We start from the raw sequence: 23241 nt of genomic DNA on the forward strand, positions 1-23241 counted from the left end.
GGGGTGGGGGCGGAGAGGCGGGAATTGGAGACAAATGAAAGAATAAGACCCAACATGGGACAAGACGTGACAAGTTTAGGAAACTGAAAGATCAGCATCGTGACTGCACAGAGAGTCAGGGAAGAGAATTATGAACTAAGATTGAAGGGTCAGGTGGGATTCACATTCCGCAGAATCTTGTATACCATAGCCAGGAGTTTCTATTTTATTCTAGAAGCAATAGAAATCCACTGAAGCATTTAGGCAGGTAGCAACAACTTTGATTTATAATTAAAAAACCACTGTTGCTACCAGTTAGATTAGTGCTTCTCAAATTTGAAAGTGGTAGAATCACCTGGTGATTTGTTTAAATGAAGATTCAAATTCAGTAGATTTGAGTTGATCCTGGGATTCTGCACAAGTTCTAATATTGCTGGTCTATATTTTGAATATCAAAACTCTGGGTAATACACTTTGAGAGAAAAGAGACAAGTTAGAAGGCAACCTGGATCAGAACAGTGTTTTCCAAATTTTGTTTAATACATCTCAGTTTATGAAAAGATCAGTTCAATTCAGTCACTCAGTCATGTCCAACTCTTTGCAACCTCATGGACTGCAGCACGCCAGGCTTCCCTGTCCATCACCAACTTCCAAAACTTGCTCACACTCATGTCTATAGAGTCAGTGATGCCATCCAATCATCTCATCCTCTGTCATCATCCCCTTCTCCTCCTGCCTTCAATTTTTTCAGCATCAGGATCTTTTCCAATAAGTCAGTTCTTCACATCAGGTGGCCAAAGTATTGGAGCTTCAATTTCAACATCAAGCTTCCAATGAATATTCAGGACCGATTTCCTTCAGGATTGACTGGTTTGATCTCCTTGCTGTCCAAGGGACTCTCAAGAGTCTTTTCCAACACCACAGTTCAAAAACATCAATTCTTCGGCACTTAGCTTTCTTTATAGTTCAACTCTCACATCCATACATGACTGCTGGAAGAACCATAGTTTTGACTAGAGGGAACTTTGTCAGTAATGTAATGTCTCTGTTTTTAAATATGTTGTCTAGGTTTGTGATAGCTTTTCTTCCAAAGAGCAAGCATCTTTTAATTTCATGGCTGCAGTCACCATCTGCAGTGCTTTTGGAGCCCAAGAAGATAAAATCTATCACCGTTTCCACTGTTTCCCCATCTATTTTCCAGCTGCCATGAAGACCAGATGCCATGATCTTAATATTTTGAATGTTGGGTTTTAAGCCAGCTTTCTCACTTTTATGAAAATATATTAGTTCTTATTCTCTGTGAGGTACTCTGATGTTTTCTAACCTTATTTTTTATTACAAAATGTGTAATGACAAAAACCTTACTGATTAAAATAAAAGAAAATTAAAACTGAAATTTTTCACTTAGTAAAATGAAAACTAATTTAAAGTAGTCATATCCTGACTTGGTATAGTATTGGAAAGTCAGCAGCTTCATGGGTTGCTGTTGAAGCCATAGCTTGGTGAAAAATTTCTTCATGGAAACCAAACATTTAGTGTCATGTTTTTTCCCTTATCCAAGCAATTTCACTTCCATTGAAACTACAACTTAAATGATATTTGTTCATACAAATATTGTCTATAATACTGTATAATTAGAAAAATACCAAATAGTGATTAGTTTTTTAAATACATCTAAATAATGGAAATTAGCCAATCATTTAAAATTATGCCTTTAATATATGTTTTATGACATGGAAATATCTACAATGTTGAGAAAAACTAATATGTTTATAAATTCCAGGTATATTATAGTCCCCCCTCATAGAAAAATATAGCTGTATAATACGTGCACCAAAAATTCTGAAAACTAGTGATAGTCATAACCTTTATGCCATGAAATTATGGGAGTGTTCTCTTTTTAAATGTGTTTATATCTTCTAATTTATTTAAAATTAATATATATAATTAAGTAGTAAAATTTTAGCTTAATTTAAATTTAAAATACTAGACTCCTTCCTTCAAACTCTGGATCCATTTTTTATCTTTAGTGGAAGAAACAATTGACAAAAGGTCAGAGTGTCTGAGTTCTGTTCCCAGCTTCCATTTTGCTATAAGTCAGGCTTTAAGTGGCCATTCAAATCCTGTAGATCCTAATTCTTTCACCTATGAAATTAAGGGCATGGACTGAATCAGTATTTCCTAAAGTGTGATTGATCCAAGAGGTCATGGTAGGCAGTACATAAAAGAAAATTGTAATTGTTACATAAAAGGTATTATTTTAATTTGTAATAGAAAAAATATAACCTGCACATGAAATACATGGTTTCATATTAACATCCATTAAAACAAGGATAACTTTTTGCTCAGTCATTTTTAAAGTCTATTTAATATAAAAGTAAATTTAATATTAAATTAGTAAATAATTGTATAAATGGTACACTGATATAAAAAAATATCATGAAGACTATGAACCAATGAGTATGACGCTATTGGTGAGGGTACAGCATGGTGAAAACTTGCTTTCTGAACTGGAGCCTGAGCACAAAGGGGCCTGCCCTCTCACCTGAAGGGTAGACGGTGAAAAGAAATCTCGGCAAACAGGCCCAGGAGGAGTACAATTTGCCCTGAGGAATGAACTTTCAATAGTAACAAAAGGAAATTTAATTCAATATAAATTCAGATTCATCACATAAAGGAGGGATAGATTATCCTTGATTTCTGTTTGGAGACAGAGATTTTAAGAAAACTCCCTCTGTGGGTAAAGGAAACACCTTCATTCTCACCCCAAGGCTAGATCCCTGTCAAGAGGCCCAGCTGGCAGTTGTGGGACAGGCTGCAGGTGTCTGGAGAGCACTGCATGCAAAGCACAAAAGTAGATAGCTGAGTCTCCAAGATGGGAGGCTGAGATACGCAAAACACTGTAAACCTTCTTTTCCCAAGAGTTCTTTAAAATTTTTGTCTGCCTGCTCTTTCTGGCTTGATTAAATTAAAGACAAACATACAAGTCCTTTCCCAGGCTCCTGCTCGAACCAAACAAAGTTGTAAAATGTTTTCTTTTGATAAGTACAATTAAGATCGGCATGTATTCTCTCTTGGATACTCAGGAATGAAGGACTCTGGTCCAATGTATATTGGCTGCTCACCCCTGTTTGAACAGAGAACAACAGACAAAGGAGATATATTAATGGCCAATTATTTTTTGAAAGAATATATTTCCTTTTCACAATCCCCCCTCCCCAGGTGACCCCAGTAACACTAGCCACCTTTCTATAACTTTCAGATTTATAGGGATTACTAGGATCTGCTCTTTTTATTCATAGCTTCAAAACCAGCCAAGTCACAACACAGCTGCCAATAAAGAACCAGGAATGAAACTCCCAAAGACTTCTCCATTTTTTCCATTCACCAGACTCATGAGAACTCAGGTTGGAATCTGTGAGCTCTCAGACACTACCAGGTCAAGCAACTTGTTTATCTGAGTGCATATTCATGAATTCGCTGTCACAAGAAGCAGAGAGACTCCTCAGCAAATCAGAAATCAGATCCATACCCCTGTGCACACACTCACCCAGCGTCTTCTGATCTCTGAAGAGGTAACATGGAGAGGGGACCACATCAAGATCAAGTGCGGGGTTGTTGCAGAGTAGTTGGAGAGATACACCTACTATTTATCTCCTAGAGTTTTCTCTTCCCCTTCTACTTATATAAAATTCTTGACCATCTACCATGTACAAGTTATTAAAATTATAATTAAATCAATTTAATTATAATTAAAATCAACCCTCTCCAGGGAAAACCTTGTAAGATTCTTTTCTCTCCGATCAATGCAAAACCTTCTAAATGAGCTGATTTATATGAATTTAGTTATTGACACTGTAGCTCAGGATAATTATCTTATATCCAGACCCTGTTTCATAAGTCTTGTATGGATTCTTCTTCCAATCTACGTTAAATTATACAAGAAGGAAGGTATTGTCATTTTCTGTGCATAATGCCTGTGAGATAAAGAAAACAAACACAAAAGACATTAGCGGTCTTACCAAATATTGTCATCAGCTTCGTCAACATTTTGCTTTTATACTCAGTAGACATTCTACTAGTTGCTGGACCCCACACAGAGCTGACCTCTCCCTTTTAATCAAAATTACCATCTACTTCAGAGTAGTAATGCAATATGATGGTCTTACCCTTGGGAATAACCAGGTGAGCAGTTAACTGTGTTGAGTGAGGATACCTCTATGTTAGTAGATACAAGTTCAGCCATGTCTGAAAGAGAAGCACTAGCTCACTTTGAAATTGCATACAACATTTAAAAAATGCTCCTTGACAACCTCCAGGTGCAGGTTTGGGTACAGAGTGCGAGTGCCTGGGGAGCATAGTGCACCCACCACACAGATGTAGAAGGCTGGATTGCTGAGCTGGGCAGCTGTGAAGTGCAGGGAGCTGTGCTTGGCAGTTGCATCCACAGTCGCTGTGTACCGTCCATTTGACTTTTTGTTGTCACTGTAAGTCATGGTTATCAGGGAAACAAGACCTCTCCCAGTGTCCTGTGTGTACCACCTTAGGTTGTTAAAGGGGCTCACTGTATAATTGCGTTGAAATGTGCAATTCTCTCCCTCCAGGACCACCAGGGATGGAGGACTCTGTTCCACTTGGTTTTTGCCACTCATGCCTGTTCAAAAAGCAAAGAGAGATCTGAGAGATAGCTCACCCATTTTTATTGCTTTCTAATTTGCACCTCTTACTCCTCTCCAGAATGAATCCCCCTGAACCATAACATGGCCCCAAATTCTTCTCTCCTTCTACCCCAAAGCAATATATGCAATACACCTTTTTGAAAACCTTTGAAAATATTCCCTGGACTTACTGTGTCAACCTGGCTAAAACTCTTCATTAACTTACAAAAAAAATGAAGCCACAAAACCACCAGGGAGGGTCTCACATGCATCTCCATTCTTCTGCACTGGGCTGTCCCCCAAAACTGACTTGTCTATTCAACACCTTTTATGTTTTTATGTTAATGAAGGATTCTCAGGGATTATGCTTAGCCAATCAGAGACTACAACCCTATTGAGCCAAAGACCAAATTTTGCTGCTTCATACTCAATCATACCCACAGGCAAGGCCAATGCAAATACTGCCATCTTGGGGTCAGAGCTATGGTTGCTCAGAACCTTGGGTTCAGCTTCTTGCTAGGTTTCCTTCTTACTCTTTTGAACATAATACTGAATATAAGCCCCTATAAGTCTCTATAAACAGAGTAGGTTAGTACATAAAACATATGTTTAAAAACCCCAGTATGAATTCTGACTTATTGGATAGGAAAGTTAAGCCTCAGTTTTCTTATCTGAAAATATATATGGTAACACTTTCCTGACATTTTTGAAAGATTTAAAAGACATGATGTGGACTATCAGCATAATGGCAAAGGAGGAAGCCTTATCTCTCTTTCCTCCACAGACATGGACTTAACAATGATATTAGCAACAATATACCTTGAAGGACAATGCCGAACCCAGCTAAAAGTAAATGCACTCGTGGAAGAACAAGCTGAGAGCAGTCTCATTTACAGGGGAGAGAAGAGCAACTTCACTTCACCCACATAAGTCCCTCAGCCAGATGGGCTCAGCCCAGTACCAAGGAGATAGCCTGTGCCCATCGTGTCCCCCATGGGGGAAGGGAGTGATTCTGGTGCTTGGACCCGACCTTCAGTCCTCTCAGGGTGCCCTCTGTGGGGTGGTTTTCTATCTTACCTCATGCCCAGTATGACAGGCAGAGAGCAATCCCTCGGGACAGTGAGAAACCAAGGAAAATGCAGGACGTCTCTTTTGCTGCCAGTCCTGCTCTGTGAACCTGGAAGAGGAGAACTGAGGTTCTTCCTCCACAGGGGAAAAGAGAGCTAATGGGGGGAGGAGAAGGAGCTGGCCTTACTCCTAGCATTTAAGAGTAGGAATGGTCTCTATCTTCCCCTATTCAGGACGGAGCAGAGCCTAGTCCCGTGGGATAGTAAGGAACAAGGAAAGGGAGAGTGTGGTTCCACAGCTAGCACTGCCCTGCAAGACTGGGAATCAGTGCAGAACTGATTTTAACCCCACACAGAGTGAAGGGGGCCTTATGCCAGATAATTCAAAGCGCCCTCCATGGAGCCAGTTTCTACTTGCTTCTGGTCATACTTAGCACTGAATCACTGGCAGGGCTTGGTCACTGGAACAGCTAGCACCAAAGGAAAAAAGAATGGTGTGGTATTACAGCTAGTACTGATGTGCAAGGTGGAGAAAGGCTAGAACTGAGGTGTTTCCTCCAAATGAAAAGACAGGAAACCTATGGGTCCTTGTCCAAATTTCCTCAAGAGTACACTCCCAAAGGGACTGGTCTCTATCATGCCTCATATTTAGCATTGCTGACTGAGGAAGGTGTCCTCTAGTCAAGACCAGACCATAAATACTGGGAGAGGTATCTGCTGCTTCAAAAGCTCACATAACAAAGCAAATCTATAAGATGCATAAAGAATTGAGAAAACATGATACAATCAAAGGCAGGAAATAAATTTCCAGTAACCAACTGAAAGAAATGGAAATCTGTGAATTACCTTAAAAAGTGTTAAGTGTAGAAGCTTGTGAAAATTTTCTTATTGCTTCTATTTTCTCAGTGAAATAGGAGGTCAATGAACACTTGAGAGTGTGGATATCTGAAGATTTATTCCAAACTTTACATATAATGCCCAAAGATTTTGAAAGCAAAAGAATGGCAAAAGATATATCACATAAACACTTACCTTAAAAAACCTAACATATTATCACCTTGTATAACAAACTAGGCCTTCAGAATAGGATTATTAGAGGTGAAGACACACGCACATTAAGTTAATGCTATTGGTTCTGTTTCTCTGGGGATCCCTAATACAGAAAACTTTTAAAATTCATAAAGAAATTTCATAAGCAAAAAACCATCGTTTCAAATTTGTATGTACCTAAGTAATATATATTGTGAGTTATACATACTTTTGTGGACATTTGTTATATTTCACAATAAAATTATTTTTAAACATTGATGGCTCAAAGAAATGGTTGATTAGAAACACTTACTTCAGAGAAGGATGAAAACAGAATCAGTCCAGGAAAATCAAGAGCAGAAGAGCTGAGAGAAGACAAGAGGGGAGAGAGGCAAAGGGAGCAGGAGAGGAAGAGGAGAGAGAAGGAAAGAGCCTTAGACCACAGAGCTGTCCATACCTGTTCTGCTTAAATTAGGGGCAAGAGGTTTGAAATACAGTAATCAATTTTCAACAACACCCTCAACAGAAGCAAGGATAGTTACTAAGGTAGATTTTTACAAACTTCATCAAAAATCAATGTGGCAACAGAAAAAAAATTCAAAAATGCCCTACAAAGCAATGACAGAGTTCAAAACACTGAGGCAGCTGCAGATTTCAAGGCATTTCAAGTAGATGTTATTCCTCCAAACTCCAAATCCCAGTCCTCATTATTTAAATCTTCTTCAAGAAGACAGATGACACAAAATTGTTCTTGGTCTCCAGTGTTGATTGTCCACCTCCCACCCTTATGTGGACTAACTGTGAACATGTTTTTAGCGGCTTTGCCTGGGTCCCTGACTGACAGAGCTGGGAACACAGGCAGATAGTTTCCATTGCCTGAGATGATGTTTCATACACATCTTGTGATGCGATGGGGTGGATTCATCTCTCCTTCCTTCTCCAATGGCAGCTCTCCCACCCACATTGTTTTCTCTATATTTCTAGCACAGGCTTGAAGTTGACTGGACATGTATTCCTTACGTATCCAGTAAGAAACTCCAAAAAGCACTGCTAATACTGAGATATAAATATTGACCAGAAAAGAATGCCTGGGTTGAAAATCTTAATAAGGAAAAATGAAAGAGATAGGGAAAAAGACAAATACAACATTTAAAAATCAGAAGAAAAACGAGCCATTCAAGATGTTGAGCCTGGATAGCTGCCTCAAAATAAACAAAAACTGAGAAAAACAGATAGCCTTAACCTCAATCTCAGCTCACATACACACACACACACACACACACACACATGCAAATTTAAAGACAAAACTAATCTGAGAGACATTAAAGTAAATATGAGATAAAATTTTGTCATTTAAGGTGCTACAGATTGTGAACAATGAAAATATAACTCAGAATCCATAAAAGAAAAATTTCATAAATTTACTACATACTATTTTTAAAATTCTGCATAGCAAACATGAATAAAGTCAAAAAGATTGTATTAAACTTTTTAAAGACATACATATGACAGTTTATGACAACTTTCTTAACAGAGAATGCTCTTTCAAATCTATATTTAAATGACTCTAACACAGGTATTGTTTTAGTTGCTAGGTCACATCCGACTCTCATGCACCCCATGGACTACAGCCCACCAGGATCCTCTGTCCAGGGGATTTCCTAGGCAAGAATATTGGAGTGGGTTGCCATTTCCTTCTGCAGGGGCTCTTCTGGACTCAGAGATTGAACCCTCATTTCCTTCCCACTGAACCATCTGGGAAGCCCCATAACACAGTAGGGAATGGTAAGATACATGAATAGAAAATTTACACAAAAACATATAAATGACCTTTAAATGAAATGAAGTTCCATCTCATTCATAATTTTTTTTTAAATTTAAAACTTAACTGATAAGCAGAAGTCCAAAACCTCAGTAATACACAAAGTTTAAGGAAAAATTGGTGATAAAACTTATCTAGAAGAAAATTTAGTTAAATCATAAAGACTATGGGTATGTTACTTTCTTAAATAATATTCTATTTCCCTAAAGTGAATACTTAATTATCATATTTTGAATTTTTAATTATTTTGGCTTTCTTACTTACATGTGCCATTGCTCAATTCATTACTGGCTAACTTCCAATTTTCTGCTGGGTTTGGGAAGTGATCACTGCTTATTATATAGGCACTGGTAGAGAACGTAGATAATCTCTGCTTATATATTTGTAGTCCTCCTATTTTCAACCTTCACTCCCTGAATGACCTCGGAACACACAAACACACACAACACGTCATGCACCCTAATTATTCAAATGTAATTGATGTTTCTGGTCTCTAAATTTTTCTGCAAGGGTACAGCAGTATCCCAATGCTTCTTGTTTCTTTTTTCAATGGTCCCAAGCCTCACTATTTACATGACTTTACCCTGAAATTACTTTAATCCTGGACAAGGAGCTATTGGTGTCATACTCTTTTGTTAAACTCACTAATGAGAGTTGGGTATGGGGAATATTCACTTCCGGTTCTCATGCCCTAGGCATTTGTATGAGTTTTGTATCAACCAGAGACTGAGAGACAAAACACCATAGACTGTGCCACAGAGTGAATCAGATAGTCAGACGCTCAGCCCCCAGGCCCCGCTGCTGCTCAGAGTGTGTTCAGCTCCCCCTGCAGTTCCCTTCTCTGTGCCACTCAGAGCACAGTAGTACACAGCCGAGTCTGACTCTTGGACTGAGGCTTTCTTCAGGTGGAAGGATTTTGATTTTCTGTGGTATATGGCTTCAGACTTTTGCTGATTCCCTTCTCCTTGTCCTTCGTGGCTTTCAGGAGGATCTGTGGACCTTCTCTTGAATACCGAACATACCAAAAACCAGTGGGGTACCTGGTGACTGAATAAGTGCAATTGATGGTCACGGCAGCCTTTTCTGGAAGAGTCACTTGGCCGCCTAACCGGGTCACTGAGTCTCCACGGGTTTGTCCTGGGGAAAAATAAAAGAGTTCTGTGTAATCTTAGGCATAAAGCTCTGGGATAAAATTATGATGAAAGGTTTTGTTGACATAACAGAGGAAAGAATCCAAATTTTTGGAGGCATTTTGCTTATTCAGTAGGAAGAGTATTACGGTCTCTAAGCCTGAAGAAGAACTCATCTCTAGAGTATCTCTGAATAACGTTCTTGACTCTTAACATGAAGAAATGTTGAAGTCACAGTGAAATTTAGTTTCACACAGAAAATGTGTCTGTGTTAGGAAACTGCACACTCTGGTGTTACAGGACAGAAAAGTGATGAATGTATCCTGGTCTCCTCTGCAAATCAGAAAAATTTTATCCTTGACTTTATCCATGAGGCGCATGTCAGTCTTCAGGTGGGGCTTGGAAATCTGATCAACAGCTGTCAACACCTCTCACATCTGTTTTGCTTTTAAGATACTACCTGACTTGGAAGTTCTTTAACAAAGCATCCCAGGTATTTCTGTAGCTAAGAAGATATCAGTTTTCTTAAGCACTTTAACATGGTGCTTTATAGTCTCAAGTATCCCTGTGGGCCAACCTATAATCAACTGACTGTCAAAAAAGGGTTTTGTGGCTGATTACAGAGGAAGTAATAAGAAGTCATCAGTATTGAATGAATCTCTATTTCTCAGCATTGTACCCCAATTTATAGAGCAGTGACTTATATTTATTACATGCTCACCAAGTATTTGCTATATCAAGCAAAAGTAATGAATAAAGGGTTTTTGATTCAGGAACCACTACTACTTGAAATATAGTATTTTATCATTTCTAAAATAATATCATTTGTAAGAAATGCTATCGTTTTAATAAAATATTTTCAGGGGGAAAATTCACACTATCCTATCTATAGTCAAATAACCTTGAATTTCAAAACCATTAAAACATGAAAACAAAAGAACTATCGTAACTGAATTTACCAAATCCTTATAGAATGATCTGACATCAATATTTTATTATACTATTTCCCTGATTTCAAGATAAGATGGGTAATCTATCTGAATCAGCCAAGATTAACCCCATACTCTTAGTGAAAATCTAGCTTCAGGACTGATTCTCTTAGCATCCATGTGCCACATTTTGTTGCCAAACTTTAATCAAATAATTTTCCTCCACCGGTTGGGAAACCTAAAAATGTGGATTTCTGTCAAAAGCCTGGAACATGAGTTAGGCTGTTCTTTCCCAGCTTTTCAAATTATTAAAGACATAGCTGATATTCATACAACAGCTGATAATAGAATCAATGTGTGACTGATTTTAAATGACAGATTCAGGAATCCCAACTATAACTTCATGAATTGTACTTTTCAGGATTGAGACCAAAAAGTGTAATTTTTTTTTCCTTGACCCCACTGCACAGCTTGTCGGATCTTAGTTCCCTGCCCAGGGATGGAACCAGGGCCCTCAGCAGTGAAAGAATAGACTCCTAACCACTGGACCACCAGGTAATTCCCAGAAGTTAATAACTTTTATTTATTTTTTTTAAATTTTATTTTATTTTTAAACTTTACAATATTGTATTAGTTTTGCCAAATATCGAAATGAATCACTTCCAGATGGTTTTGTTGCAGCCAGTTCGATACTGGTTTATAAGTAATCAGTGTCTTTTGTAATCAGTGTCCTAGAGCAAGATGGCCATTAATGATCAGGGAGAAATGAAATTTTTTAAACTGGTTTTTTGCTATGAAGTAGCAGCAACAAAAACAAGAACTTCTTTAGCTTACTTTTTATGAATATTCATTTTTGAAAAAATAAAAAATCCTGAAGGCTATCAGGATGAAGTTCTGGAGTGGAACACACCTACAAAACCCTATACCCATGCATCCCTAGACACACATGCATGGGTACTCAGTTGCTTCAGTCGTGTCCAACTCTTTGCAATCCTATGGACTGTAGCCTGCCAGGCTTCTCTGTCCATGGCATTCTCCAGGCAAGAAAACTGGAGTGGGTTGTCATGCCCTCCTCCAGGGCATCTTCCTGACTAAGCAATCAAACCCACAACTCCTGCATCTCCTGCATTACAGGAAGATGCTTTACCGCTGAGCCACAAGGGAAGCCTCCCCTTAGACACAAAGATGGAAGTTTAGCTCAGTCTGATTCCTGGAGTTTACTCTCCACAGATTTGTATCAGGCAGCTTCATCAGTCCAAAGCCCATACAAATAATTTCCCTGATGCAGATTTAAGTAATAAAATCAGGCTCAGATTCTCTTTTGGATTCACATATTCCTTCCTTTCTCCTTCATTTTCCAACTCCGTTGTCAAAAATGGCCTCAGAACTATGCTAGGGAGGAATTGTGAAAAAAATTGACACATTAAACAGAAAGCAAAAAATAAGTTTAGATGATGCTGAGTTGAAAATAAATAGAAAGTTGCTATCCACACATTTAAAAACACATATAGGACCAGAACATACAGGAGAAATATTTGGAATTGAGGTCACATTAGAAGATTCATGCAACATTGAAGAAAGACATTTGCTAAATTTGGATTTTTTTTTCACATATATATGGAATTTAGAAAGATGGTAACAATAACCCTGTGTATGAGACAGCAAAAGAGACACTGATGTATAGATCAGTCTTATGGGCTCTGTGGGAGAGGGAGAGGGTGGGGAGATGTGGGAGAATGGCATTGAAACATGTATAATATCATGTATGAAACGAGTCGCCAGTCCAGGTTCGATGCACGATACTGGATTTTTAATTGTTTAATTAATATACAACATTCACAAAACTATACTGCGCTTATTTTAAGTAAACTAATTAATAAGATTTAACATGTGTACATGTTTGTGAAGCTATTATTCCAATCAAGATAATGAACAATGCATCACCCAAAAAAGTTTTCTCACATCTCTTTATAATCTCCCCTCAATCCTCTCCCCACCTCCTACTCCAATTTTCATGCAGCACTTCTGTCATGAATTAGTTTGCATATTTTATATGATATAAATGGAATCATATGTACTCTTGTCTAACTTCTTTCACTCAGCATAATTAAGATTCTTTCATGGTTGTAAGTATCAATGGCTCATTCCTTTGTATTGATGAAAAGTCTTCCATTACATAGATATAAAATGATTTGTTAATCTATTCACCTGTTAACAAACATTTCTGTTACCTCTAGTTTGAGGCTGCTACAAAGTTGCTTTGAGCTATTTTATGTCACACCTTTAGTAGACATGTGCTTTCATTTTTCTCTTGGGTGAATATCTGGGAGTGGAATTCCTGGAGCATATGGTAGGTGTTTATTTGATTTTAACTTTCTTATTTTTTCTAATAGTTTTTTCATAGATTCACTTGGATTTTATACTCAGATAATTATGCTGTCTGTAACTAAAGATAGGTTCACTTCTTCATTTCCGAACTGTCTGTTTTTTACTTCTTTCTCTTGCCTTTTTACACGGGCTAGAATCCCTAGTAAAACACTAAATACAGAAGGTGAGAGCCAACATTCTTCCCCTAGTGCTGAAATTAGGGGGGAATCATTCATTCTTTCACCATCAAGTATGGTGTTTGCTGTAGTTTTTGTAGAGGTTTTTTATTAAGTTGAGGAAATTCCTTAGGTCCTAATTTGCTGGAAGTTTTAAAACAAGAATAGATGCTGAATTTTCTCAAATGCTTTTTCTACATCTATTAAGGTTATTCTCATTAATTAATCAACTGCTACTTGTCAGCCCCTGTAACTACACTATTGATAAATTGCCACAATAAAATGTCAAAGAATCTATCACTCTCCCATTTTATATAATAAAACAAGGCTCACAAGTGTCTAGAAAGTTCATGACAGAACGAATAATTTTGGATAGAAGTCTCTCTGATAGCAAAACCTGATTCCCTGTTTTTTATACTATAGATTATTTTCAGGGGCTTCTCTGGTGGCTCAGTGGTAAAGAACCCACCTGCAATGCAGAAGCTGCAGGTTGGATCCTTGAGTTGGGAAGATCCCCCGGAGGAGGAAATGGCAACCCACTCTGGTATTTTTGCCAGGATAATCCCATGGACAGAGGAGCCTGGCAGGCTACAGTCCACAGGGTCACAAAGAGCTGGACATGACTGAAGCAAAAAAGCACACACGTACACAATGCAGTGTGTTAACAACTTTCTTCTTTGTTTCTGCACATTGAACTAATAAAAAGTGACTAAATAATCACAGATTTGACCCTTTCACCAAAAGAGGACTGCAACACATTAGAAAGAATATCCAAGAATATCCAAGTTCCTTTCAGATCAATTGTTAGGCACCTGAGGAGCAATGCACTATGGCAAAGATGACAGATTTTTCTGGGTTTAGGTGAACCACCAGAGTCCCAAAACTTCATTCACAGCTCCTGATCACTTGCTTTCTCTAGTCCTTGAAACTGGCTTGTGATAAAGTGGTCTAGAGGAGAGCTGTTCTAATTAACTAGGATAAATATTTCTCAAAAATTTTAAAACAGAGGTGCATATGGTTCAGGAATTCCATTTCTAATTATATCAAAAATTGAAATTTTGGCATATACCCAAAATACTGAGATATTTACATATCTATGTTTCCATCAAAAGGTGGAAGCAACCCAAATATCAACAAATGAATAGATAGACGAAGTACGGTCTATACTTATACTAGAATATTATTCAACCTTAAAAAGGAAAGAAATTCTAAAACATGCTACAACGTAGATGAAACTTGAGTACATCATGATAAATGAAATAAGACACAAAGTGACCTGTGCTGCATGATTCCACTTATACAGGATGTCTAAAGTAGTCAAACTCAGAGACAGCAGAATAGTAGTGGTCAGGAGCTGGAGGGACAGGGGAATGGGGAGTTACTCTTTAATAAGTACAAATTTTCAGCTTTTCAACATGAAAAGAGTTCTAGAGAGGAATAATGTTTCTGTTTAATAATAATGTAAATGTATTTAATATCACTGTATTATGCACTTAAAATTATTAATATGGTAAAAAAATGTCTGTTAGGATGGTAAGATTTTTTGAGTTAAACAAATTTAAGACTTTTTAAAATTAATTTTTACTGGAGTATAGTTGATTTACAAAGTCAGTTTCCGATGTACAGCAAAGTGAATCAGTTGTACATATACAGCATATCCACTCTTTTTAGAATTATATTCCCATGTAGGTCATTACAAAATATTGAGTAGAGTTCCCTGTGCTCTGTAGTAGGTTTCTTATTAGTTATCCATCTATATTATATATATAGTAGTGTGTATATGACAATCCCAACCTCCTAATTTATCCCTCCCCTACTTCCCCCTTGGTAACCATAAATTTGTTTCCTATTTCTGTGACTCTACTTCTGTTTTGGAAATAGGTTCATTTGTACCATTTTTTAAGATTCCACATATAAGTATTATAAATATTATATGATATTTGTCTCTGTTTGACTTCAATCAGTATGACAGTCCCTAGGTCTATCCATGTTGCTGCAAATGGCATTATTTCATTGTTTTTATGGCTGAGTAATGTTGCATTGTATATATGTACCACATCTTCTTTATCCATTCTTTCCATAGGCATAGGTTGCTTCCATGTCCTTGGTACTGTAAATAGTGCTGCAGTGAATATTAGGGTACAGGTATTTTTTCAAATTATGGTCTTCTCCAGATTTATGCCCAGAAGTGGAATTGCTGGGTCATATGGTAGCACTTTTTTTAGTTTTTTAAGGAACTTCCATACTGTTCTCCATAGTGGCTATACCAATTTACATTTCTACCAACAGTGTAGGAAGGTTCCCTTTTCTTCTTTTCTCCACACCTTCTCCAACATTTATTGCTTGTAGATTCTTTGATGATGGCCATTCTGATCATTGTGAGTGGAAGTGAAAGTCACTCAGTCGTGTCCAACTCTTTGTGACCCCGTGGACTATATAGGCCACGGAATTCTCCAGACCAGAATACTGCAGTGGGTAGCCTTTCCCTTCTCCAGGGGATCTTCCCAACCCAGGGATCAAACCCAGGTTTCCCACATTGCAAGCAGATTTTTTACCAGCTGAGCCACCAGGGAAGCCCAAGATTTTTTACCAACTGAGCCACCAGGGAAGCCCAAAGATCAGTGTGAAGTGATATCTCATTGTAGTTTTGATTTGCATTTCTCTAGATGGGGAAACAGTGGAAACAGTGTCAGACTTTATTTTTTGGGGCTCCAAAATCACTGCAGATGGTGATTGCAGCCGTGAAATTAAAAGGCACTTACTCCTTGGAAGGAAAGTTATGACCAACCTAGGCAGCATATTAAAAAGCAAAGACATTATTTTGCCAACAAAGGTCCATCTAGTCAAGGCTATGGTTTTTCCAGTAGTCATGTATGGATGTGAGAGTTGGACTGTGAAGAAAGCTGAGCGCTGAAGAATTGATGCTTTTGAACTGTGGTGTTGGAGAAGACTCTTGAGAGTCCCTTGGACTGCAAGGAGGTCCAACCAGTCCATCCTAAAGGAAATCAGTCCTGGGTGTTCATTGGAAGGACTGATGCTAAAGCTGAAACTCCAGTACTATGGCCACCTCATGCGAAGAGTTGACTCATTGGAAAAGACTCTGATGCTGGGAGGGATTGGGAGCAGGAGGAGAAGGGGACAACAGAGGATGAGATGGCTGGATGGCATCCCCAACTCGATGGACATGAGTTTATGTGCACTCCGGGAGTTGGTGATGGACAGGGAGGCCTCGCATGCTGGGATTCATGGGGTCGCAAAAAGTCAGACACGACTAAGAGACTCACCTGAACTGAACTGAACTGAATAATTAGTGGCGTTGAGCATCTTTTCATGTGCCTTTTGGTCACCTGTACATGTTCTTTGGAGAAATGTCTATTGGATCGTCCCCTCATTTTTAATTTGAGTTGTTTGTTTGTTTGTTTGTTTTTAATATGGATCTGCATGAGCTGTTTGTATATTTTGGAGACTAATCCCTTGTCAATTCAGTTGCAAATATTTTCTCTCATTCTGTGGATTTTCTTTCTGTTTTGTTTATGATTTCCTTTGCTATGCAAAAGCTTTTAGGTTTGTTTATTTTTGTTTTTTTTTTTGTTTATTTAGGTTCCATTTGTTTATTTTTGTTTTTATTTTCATTACTCTAGGAGGTAGACCAAGAAAAGATTCTATTGTGATTTATGTCAAAGATTGTTCTGCCTATGTTACCCTCTAAGATTTTTATAGCATCCAATCTTACATTTAGGCCTTTTTTTTTTTTCTTTAATCCATTTTGAGTTTATTTTTGTGTATGATGTTAGATAGTGTTATAATTGCATTCTTTTACATTTAGCTGTCCAGTTTTTCCAGCCTCACTTATTGTAAAGAATGTAAGACATTCCTTTTAAGATTTCTACTCTACACTGCTGCTGTTGCTGCTAAGTTGCTTCAGTCATGTCTGACTCTGTGCAACCCCATAGATGGCAGCACAGCAGGGTCCCCCGTCCCTGGGATTCTCCAGGCAAGAACACTGGAGTGGGTTGCCATTTCCTTCTCCAATGCATGAAAGTGAAAAGTGAAAGTGAAGTCGCTCAGTCATGTCCGACTCTTAGCGACTCCATGGACTGCAGCCTACAGGCTCCTCCGTCCATGGGATTTTCCAGGCAAGAGTACTGGAGTGGGGTGCCATTGCCTTCTCCCTACTCTACACAATTGCTTTCAAATACTATACAAGATCTATGCAGCTACTATACAAGATCACTTAGCAACCACCCATTACCATTCAATTTTTAAAACACTGAGAAAAATGGGATTCAAGGTAGAAGGAGGAAATTGGAGAGAAGGAATATTTGGGATTGTGTAACAGTGATTGAAAGAGAGGGCCTAGAGGGGTGCAAAATCAGCCACATAATGGCAAAAATGCTTTTGGAGGCATGTGCAGTGAAATGCAAGACCAGAGACAGAACGTAATTCATACAGTACTTCACAAAATGTCCTTCTAAGAGCCACTAATTTTTGATCTTTTTGTGGATAAGACTGAAGGGAGGCAGGAAAAACTTATATTATGAAAATTGAGCCATTCAGTGATAGAGGTGTTAATAAGAAGCAATGAGTATTAGCACAAAGTAGGCACCTTAGAATGTAGATAAGGGTACTATTAACTCAGCTAACAAAACTAAAATGAATGAATTTATTAAATGGTGTGAAACAACATGATATTCAAAAGAAGGAAAATCACACAGAGATTTCATAACAAAACAACGCCTGTAATATAACATATAGTCAATGAATATTTAATGAATTGCTAGGAAAATTAAATAGTCTTGTTTGGGCTTCAGAGACAAAGCAGAACAGGCCTCTGACCTTGCTTCTAACCTGCCTGGACACTACCCTGACTGGGAGTTGACTGTGAGTAACTGCCTGCTGTGAGTGCAAGACTTCCAGCACCATGGATAAGATGGGGAAGGAATATTGAGATTATTGAGCTCCTAGAGGGACCTCCCAGCCCTCAACACTCCAAGTTTTATATGACTAAACAAACAGTATTAACATGAAACCAGAGCTGCAATTTGGTCACAAATTGATGATGATATCAGTTTGCAACTGCCCTGGGATTGTAAATGGGAGCCCTGAACTGCAATCCTTGAAGTCTCACCCACGGAGAGGACTCTTCATAATTGGGACTCCAGATGTGCTGTGACCTGGGACTTCCCAGTGCTGAAAACTCTCAAGTCTGGATGTTGACCTCCATCCAAGTCTGGATGTTGGTCAAGACCCAATTTGGTGATGTATCATCTGCTCTTTCTATTTCTATTTTCTTTTAATGTTAGTGTGTTCAATGCTAATATGTTGAAAGTAAGCTAGATAATTCTCCAATAAACATCTATATTATTTATTTGTATATAACAAGTGGCTTATTTTGTTAACAAATCCTTTGAACCAGAGACAAAAATGAAAACTTTTGGTAAAACATGAATAAATTGAAATGAAAATCCAACAATTCACACATATTTTTACTGATTTGTAATTCAGATATTTCTGAATTCCCTTAATCAATTCTTCTAGCTCATACTAATCACTACATGGCAAGGATTTTATGTGGCTAATTTTTGTCCTCAATACATTATTTTACATTTTTAATAAATAAATAATTTAAACCTAAATTTTAGGGATACGGATTTTTTTATGAATGATAGCTCTAAATATGGCCTCTGAACCTAAAGAATTATTTTCTTAGAATGAGTATCTTCTCTCTGACGCTATGCCTGTGCAACCCTAATCACTTCCTGTCTGTGCTGCCAACTCCCTGCCCTGGTCCCCACAGCAGGTGGAGAGGGCCCTGGGTTTTGGTGCAGGTCCCTCCTACACACGTCTCACTGTGGGTCTCTCAGTGCACAGAAATACACTGCAGAGTCCTCTAGCTGTGAGGCTGAGATGACAAGTGTGATAGATTTTCTCGCTTTCTGGAAGTTCAATGAGTAGCGACCTTCTGTGGCATTTTGCTGGTTAGAAGAATCCTGACGAATAAGGAGAATCATCCCCCCACTGCTGGGCTGCTTGTACCAGACTAAACTATAACGTGAATCACTGGTGTCATACTTGCAGTCCAGGGTCACAGCTTCCTTCTCCTGCCCTAGTACTTGTGGTTGGTCTTGAGTTACCTTCTGGGCAATAATGGATCCTAAAGAAAGAAAATAGAATCAGAACTTTAGGAATAAGTGGTATGGAATAAAGAAATCCTATTTTAGACCCCACTTCTTCCCAGGGTTCCCATAAGACTGCCTGTTCCGCCAGTCCTTAGGTCACAGAGGAGGCACAGTTCCACTGGGAACATCCTTACCTAAACACAGTGAAGCCACGACCACCTTCAGAAGGCTGGAGAGAAGCATGTTTCAGCTCTTCCACTAGATGGAAAATATCTTCTTCTTCAATGTCAAGGCCTTGCAAGGTGAGCCTGACAGGGTGAGGGAAGAGTTGCTGGGCATGTGCTGCTGCTGCCCCACAACAGGAAACAGGGGTTTCCTGGAGTAGCAAGTTGCTGTGGCTCATGTCAACTTCTCTATGGACCAGGAGAGTGTCTCACTCACCCCAAACTTCCTTTTGCATTAACCAGCTCTTCAGTTCAGTTCAGTCAGTCGCTCAGTTGTGTCTGACTCTGCAACCCCATGAACCGCAGCACGCCAGGCCTCCCTGTCCATCACCAACTCCCAGAGTCCACCCAAACCCATTTTCAGTTGACACCAATTACATCTGAAAATAAACACAAGTCAAATTTGATAACAAAAGGAAGAGTGATAATTTGACGAACTACTGTGTTCAGCTGTTGCATCTATGATAAAACTTGTTTTAAGATACTGCATGCAAAGGATTATGGAAACAACATAAGACGTAATGATCATTTATCTTCATACCTACATATGCTTTCTTTCACTTAAGGTAGAAAATAAATTGCTTTATGAAAAGAAGAAAAATCTGTTTGTGTTAATTACTGCAGCTTTCTCAACCTACATATCAATATAGCAATCACTATAATTCTTCACCACAACATCTGTTCAGTTATCTAATTTGGGACTTAATAGTAGGAGAAAAGATAATCTCCCTTTGCAGAAGGCTAGGATGAATCTCGCAGACATGGAGTCCTGTCACAGTGGTCCCTTTCTCTTCTCTATTTGTTCTGACAGCCCAGGTCTGTTCAGAGAGGGCAAATAGATGCCAGATTTTGGTCATCGGGTTATCAAACCTTTGAATTTATATTGTTCCCATTAATTCAATTGGAACCCTCTCAGTCAGGTCTGACTCTTTGCGACCCCAGACCTGCCAGGCTCCTCTGTCCATGGCATTCTCCAGGCAAGAATACTGGATCTTTCCAACCCCAGGATTGAACCCAGGTCTCCAGCAATGTAGGCAGATTCTTGACCATCTGAGCCACCAGAGAAGCCCCCAAAAGCCACACAAAGCCTCTATATTCTGTGCACCTAGTTCTAAGGGAATATACCACAAGAGATCTCCATAAGACAGTTGATCATAAATAAGACCACTACTGATCATAATATTTGTATAAGAATGTAAAAGGAAAGCCATGCCTAAGGATATTACTAAACAACATGGTGTCAACTACAAACTGGCACTTGCCAAGAGTATTTGCCAGCCACTGACCAACAGCAAGGGCATCTGTCTTCTGCCTCTGCAGAAACTGAACCCTGTGCTGCTGCAGCTGCTGACCTTCAACACTCGTTGAGGGGAGTGCAGGGTGGAGAGTGAGGCACTCTGTGCTCCAGGGAAACTGGTGAAACAGGTCTTTCCATGGTTAGATATTTTCAGGAACTGATTTCATGATCCCAATCCTTGCATCTCTTCATATCTAGAAACACACTAAATCCCTTCATGGTGACGTCAGCTCCTTGTGACTAGCAGAAAATCTTTTGTAAAGTAAGCACTTGATTGCACTGAATTCCCCCTTCACCAAAATCTTAAATATTGACTTTCCCCCTCTACCTCTTGGAGCAGTTTCTCAGAGCTATCTGAGCTTCAGTCTCCCTGGCTGCAGTCCTCATTTTGCCCCAAGTAAAACTTAGCTCTCACCTCTCACGTTATGCATCTTTGTAGTCGACAATGGCAAACAGCAGAGAGCTGTTACCTACAGTGGCCTACCCCTTAAAGTTGAACAGAAACTTACTTTCTTATCTCAAAATAATTACAGCCTTAGCTAAACTGGTTGAAGTGCTTTCAGATCCTGCCCTGGAATCTCCATTAAATCTGATAGTACCAGACATAGCACAAATTGTTCTCCAACCTTTTTCTACAAAACCCCCAACCTTTTTCTACTAATCAGTTGATTAATATAAAATATTAATTTCCCCTCAGGTTATTAAACTTTGTTACCCTTCTCAGTGAAAGGTTCTCCTGATAGCACCTCTGCTATTCAAAATACCTTCATGTCCTGAACAGATTTTTTTAACACTCTCATACCAAATGTGAATTAATGTGCTTTAAAATAATCTTATCTTAAATATTGAAAAGAAACAATACCAGGCTGTCTATGCAATAACTATTCTAAACTCCTTTTTAAACCAATCATTAGCAAAAACGAAATTAACGAAGTAGCTGAACTTGTGGATCTATCTTGGATACATTAAATTGCAAAAAGTATACTTACAGTGGTAGTTATAGATTTTTAACACAGTTCACATTTCATGTATGCCTGTTAAAGTGAAAGTCGCTCTTCATGTCTGACTCTTTGTGACCCCATGGACTATACAGCCCATGGAATTCTCCAAGCCACAATACTGGAGTATGTAGCCTTTCCCTTCTCCAGGGGATCTTCTCAACCCAGGGATTGAACCCAGCTCCCCCACATCGCAGGTGGATTCTTCACCAGCTGAGCCACAAGCAAAGCCCAAGAATACTGCAGTGGGTAGCCTACCTTTTCTCCAGCGGATCTTCCCAACCCAGGAATTGAACCAGGGTCTCCTGCATTGCAGGAGTCACCCTTTCTTATTTCTTTAACAAACATCTACTGATAATCAACTATGTGAATGGTGAATGCTCAATTCAACATATAATAGTAAGTGAAAAACATTATAAGCCTATTGTAACAATAATTCTTTAAAAAGGTAAGCTGAATATTCACAATATTATGTGATTGCAGAATTATCAATATCATATTTATTGGATATCACACATTTCCCTATAATTACCATGCAATATATAATCAGAAAAATAATAAGTGCTGTTTTCAAAACACAGAATTAAAAAAACCCATTCATAATAAGGATTGTGAATTGATACCAAGAGGTTATTTATAGAAAAGGAGTGTGAGTGGCAAATGTAAAGGCAATCTTACAATTTCAAAACAAAACAATGCTAACTTCCTTCAAGAATTTAGTAAGCAGCAATTATCCATAAAATGTGTCATACTTTCTGGGTCATCTTGAACCTAACCTTCTGATTCTATGCTTGTCTAACACATCAGTTTCCACTTGCAGATGCACAATATGACAAATGCTACTTTGAAGGTTGCACCAAAGGAAGGGGGCTGCCCCAGTCACAAGTATGAGTACAGGTAGCGGGGGCCTGGGAAGCACTGTGTCCTTGCTGCACAGAAGTAGACAGCTGAGTCTCCAGGTTGGATGGTTGAGATGTGCAGGGAGAGATGTTTGGTGTTCTTATTCAATAAAACAGTCAGTCTCTGGTCTTTTTTTTCACCCATATTTGAACGAATAGCTATAAGGAGCTGGGGACCTTTCCCAGGTCCTTGTTTATACCAAGGGAAGTAGTCTGAAGCTATGTCTTTATAAGTGCAGGTGATAACAGAGCTGTTTCCCTCCTGGACACTCAGGGTAGACGGACTCTGCTCCACCTCGTTTCCAAGGCTGACACCTATGGAGAAAGTAGAAGTCAGAGAAAGGAGAAGGGTTGTCAGATTATTAAGTTCCACAATTTACTTTCCCTTTTCTACAATAACTAGAAGAAACCTGAATAAAGTCAGTCTCGGTGTCTAACAAATATCTACTAATATAGTCTGTTTCCCTTAAACCCTCAACTCACAGTCCAGCTGCAGCCATATGAACGTGATTAAAGCTTCAATGGGTGTCTTCATTGTTTTTCCCAT

At 38.7% G+C, this 23241-nt stretch overlaps 3 gene segments (V, D, J or C); all 3 read right to left on the reverse strand.

The window, feature by feature from the left end:
• Positions 1–4241: 4241 nt before the first annotated feature.
• LOC113899456 lies at positions 4242–4915 on the reverse strand. The segment is given in 2 exon segments: positions 4242–4633; positions 4864–4915. Coding segments are annotated over 2 exon segments (444 nt in total).
• Positions 4916–19003: 14088 nt separating this feature from the next.
• On the reverse strand, positions 19004–19578 carry LOC113899370. The segment is given in 2 exon segments: positions 19004–19311; positions 19471–19578. Coding segments are annotated over 2 exon segments (357 nt in total).
• A 3096-nt stretch (positions 19579–22674) lies between these two features.
• LOC113899473 lies at positions 22675–23241 on the reverse strand. The segment is given in 2 exon segments: positions 22675–23009; positions 23178–23241. Coding segments are annotated over 2 exon segments (399 nt in total).

The sequence above is a fragment of the Bos indicus x Bos taurus genome, chromosome 10, assembly GCF_003369695.1.
Source record: "Bos indicus x Bos taurus breed Angus x Brahman F1 hybrid chromosome 10, Bos_hybrid_MaternalHap_v2.0, whole genome shotgun sequence".
NCBI lineage: Eukaryota > Metazoa > Chordata > Mammalia > Artiodactyla > Bovidae > Bos > Bos indicus x Bos taurus.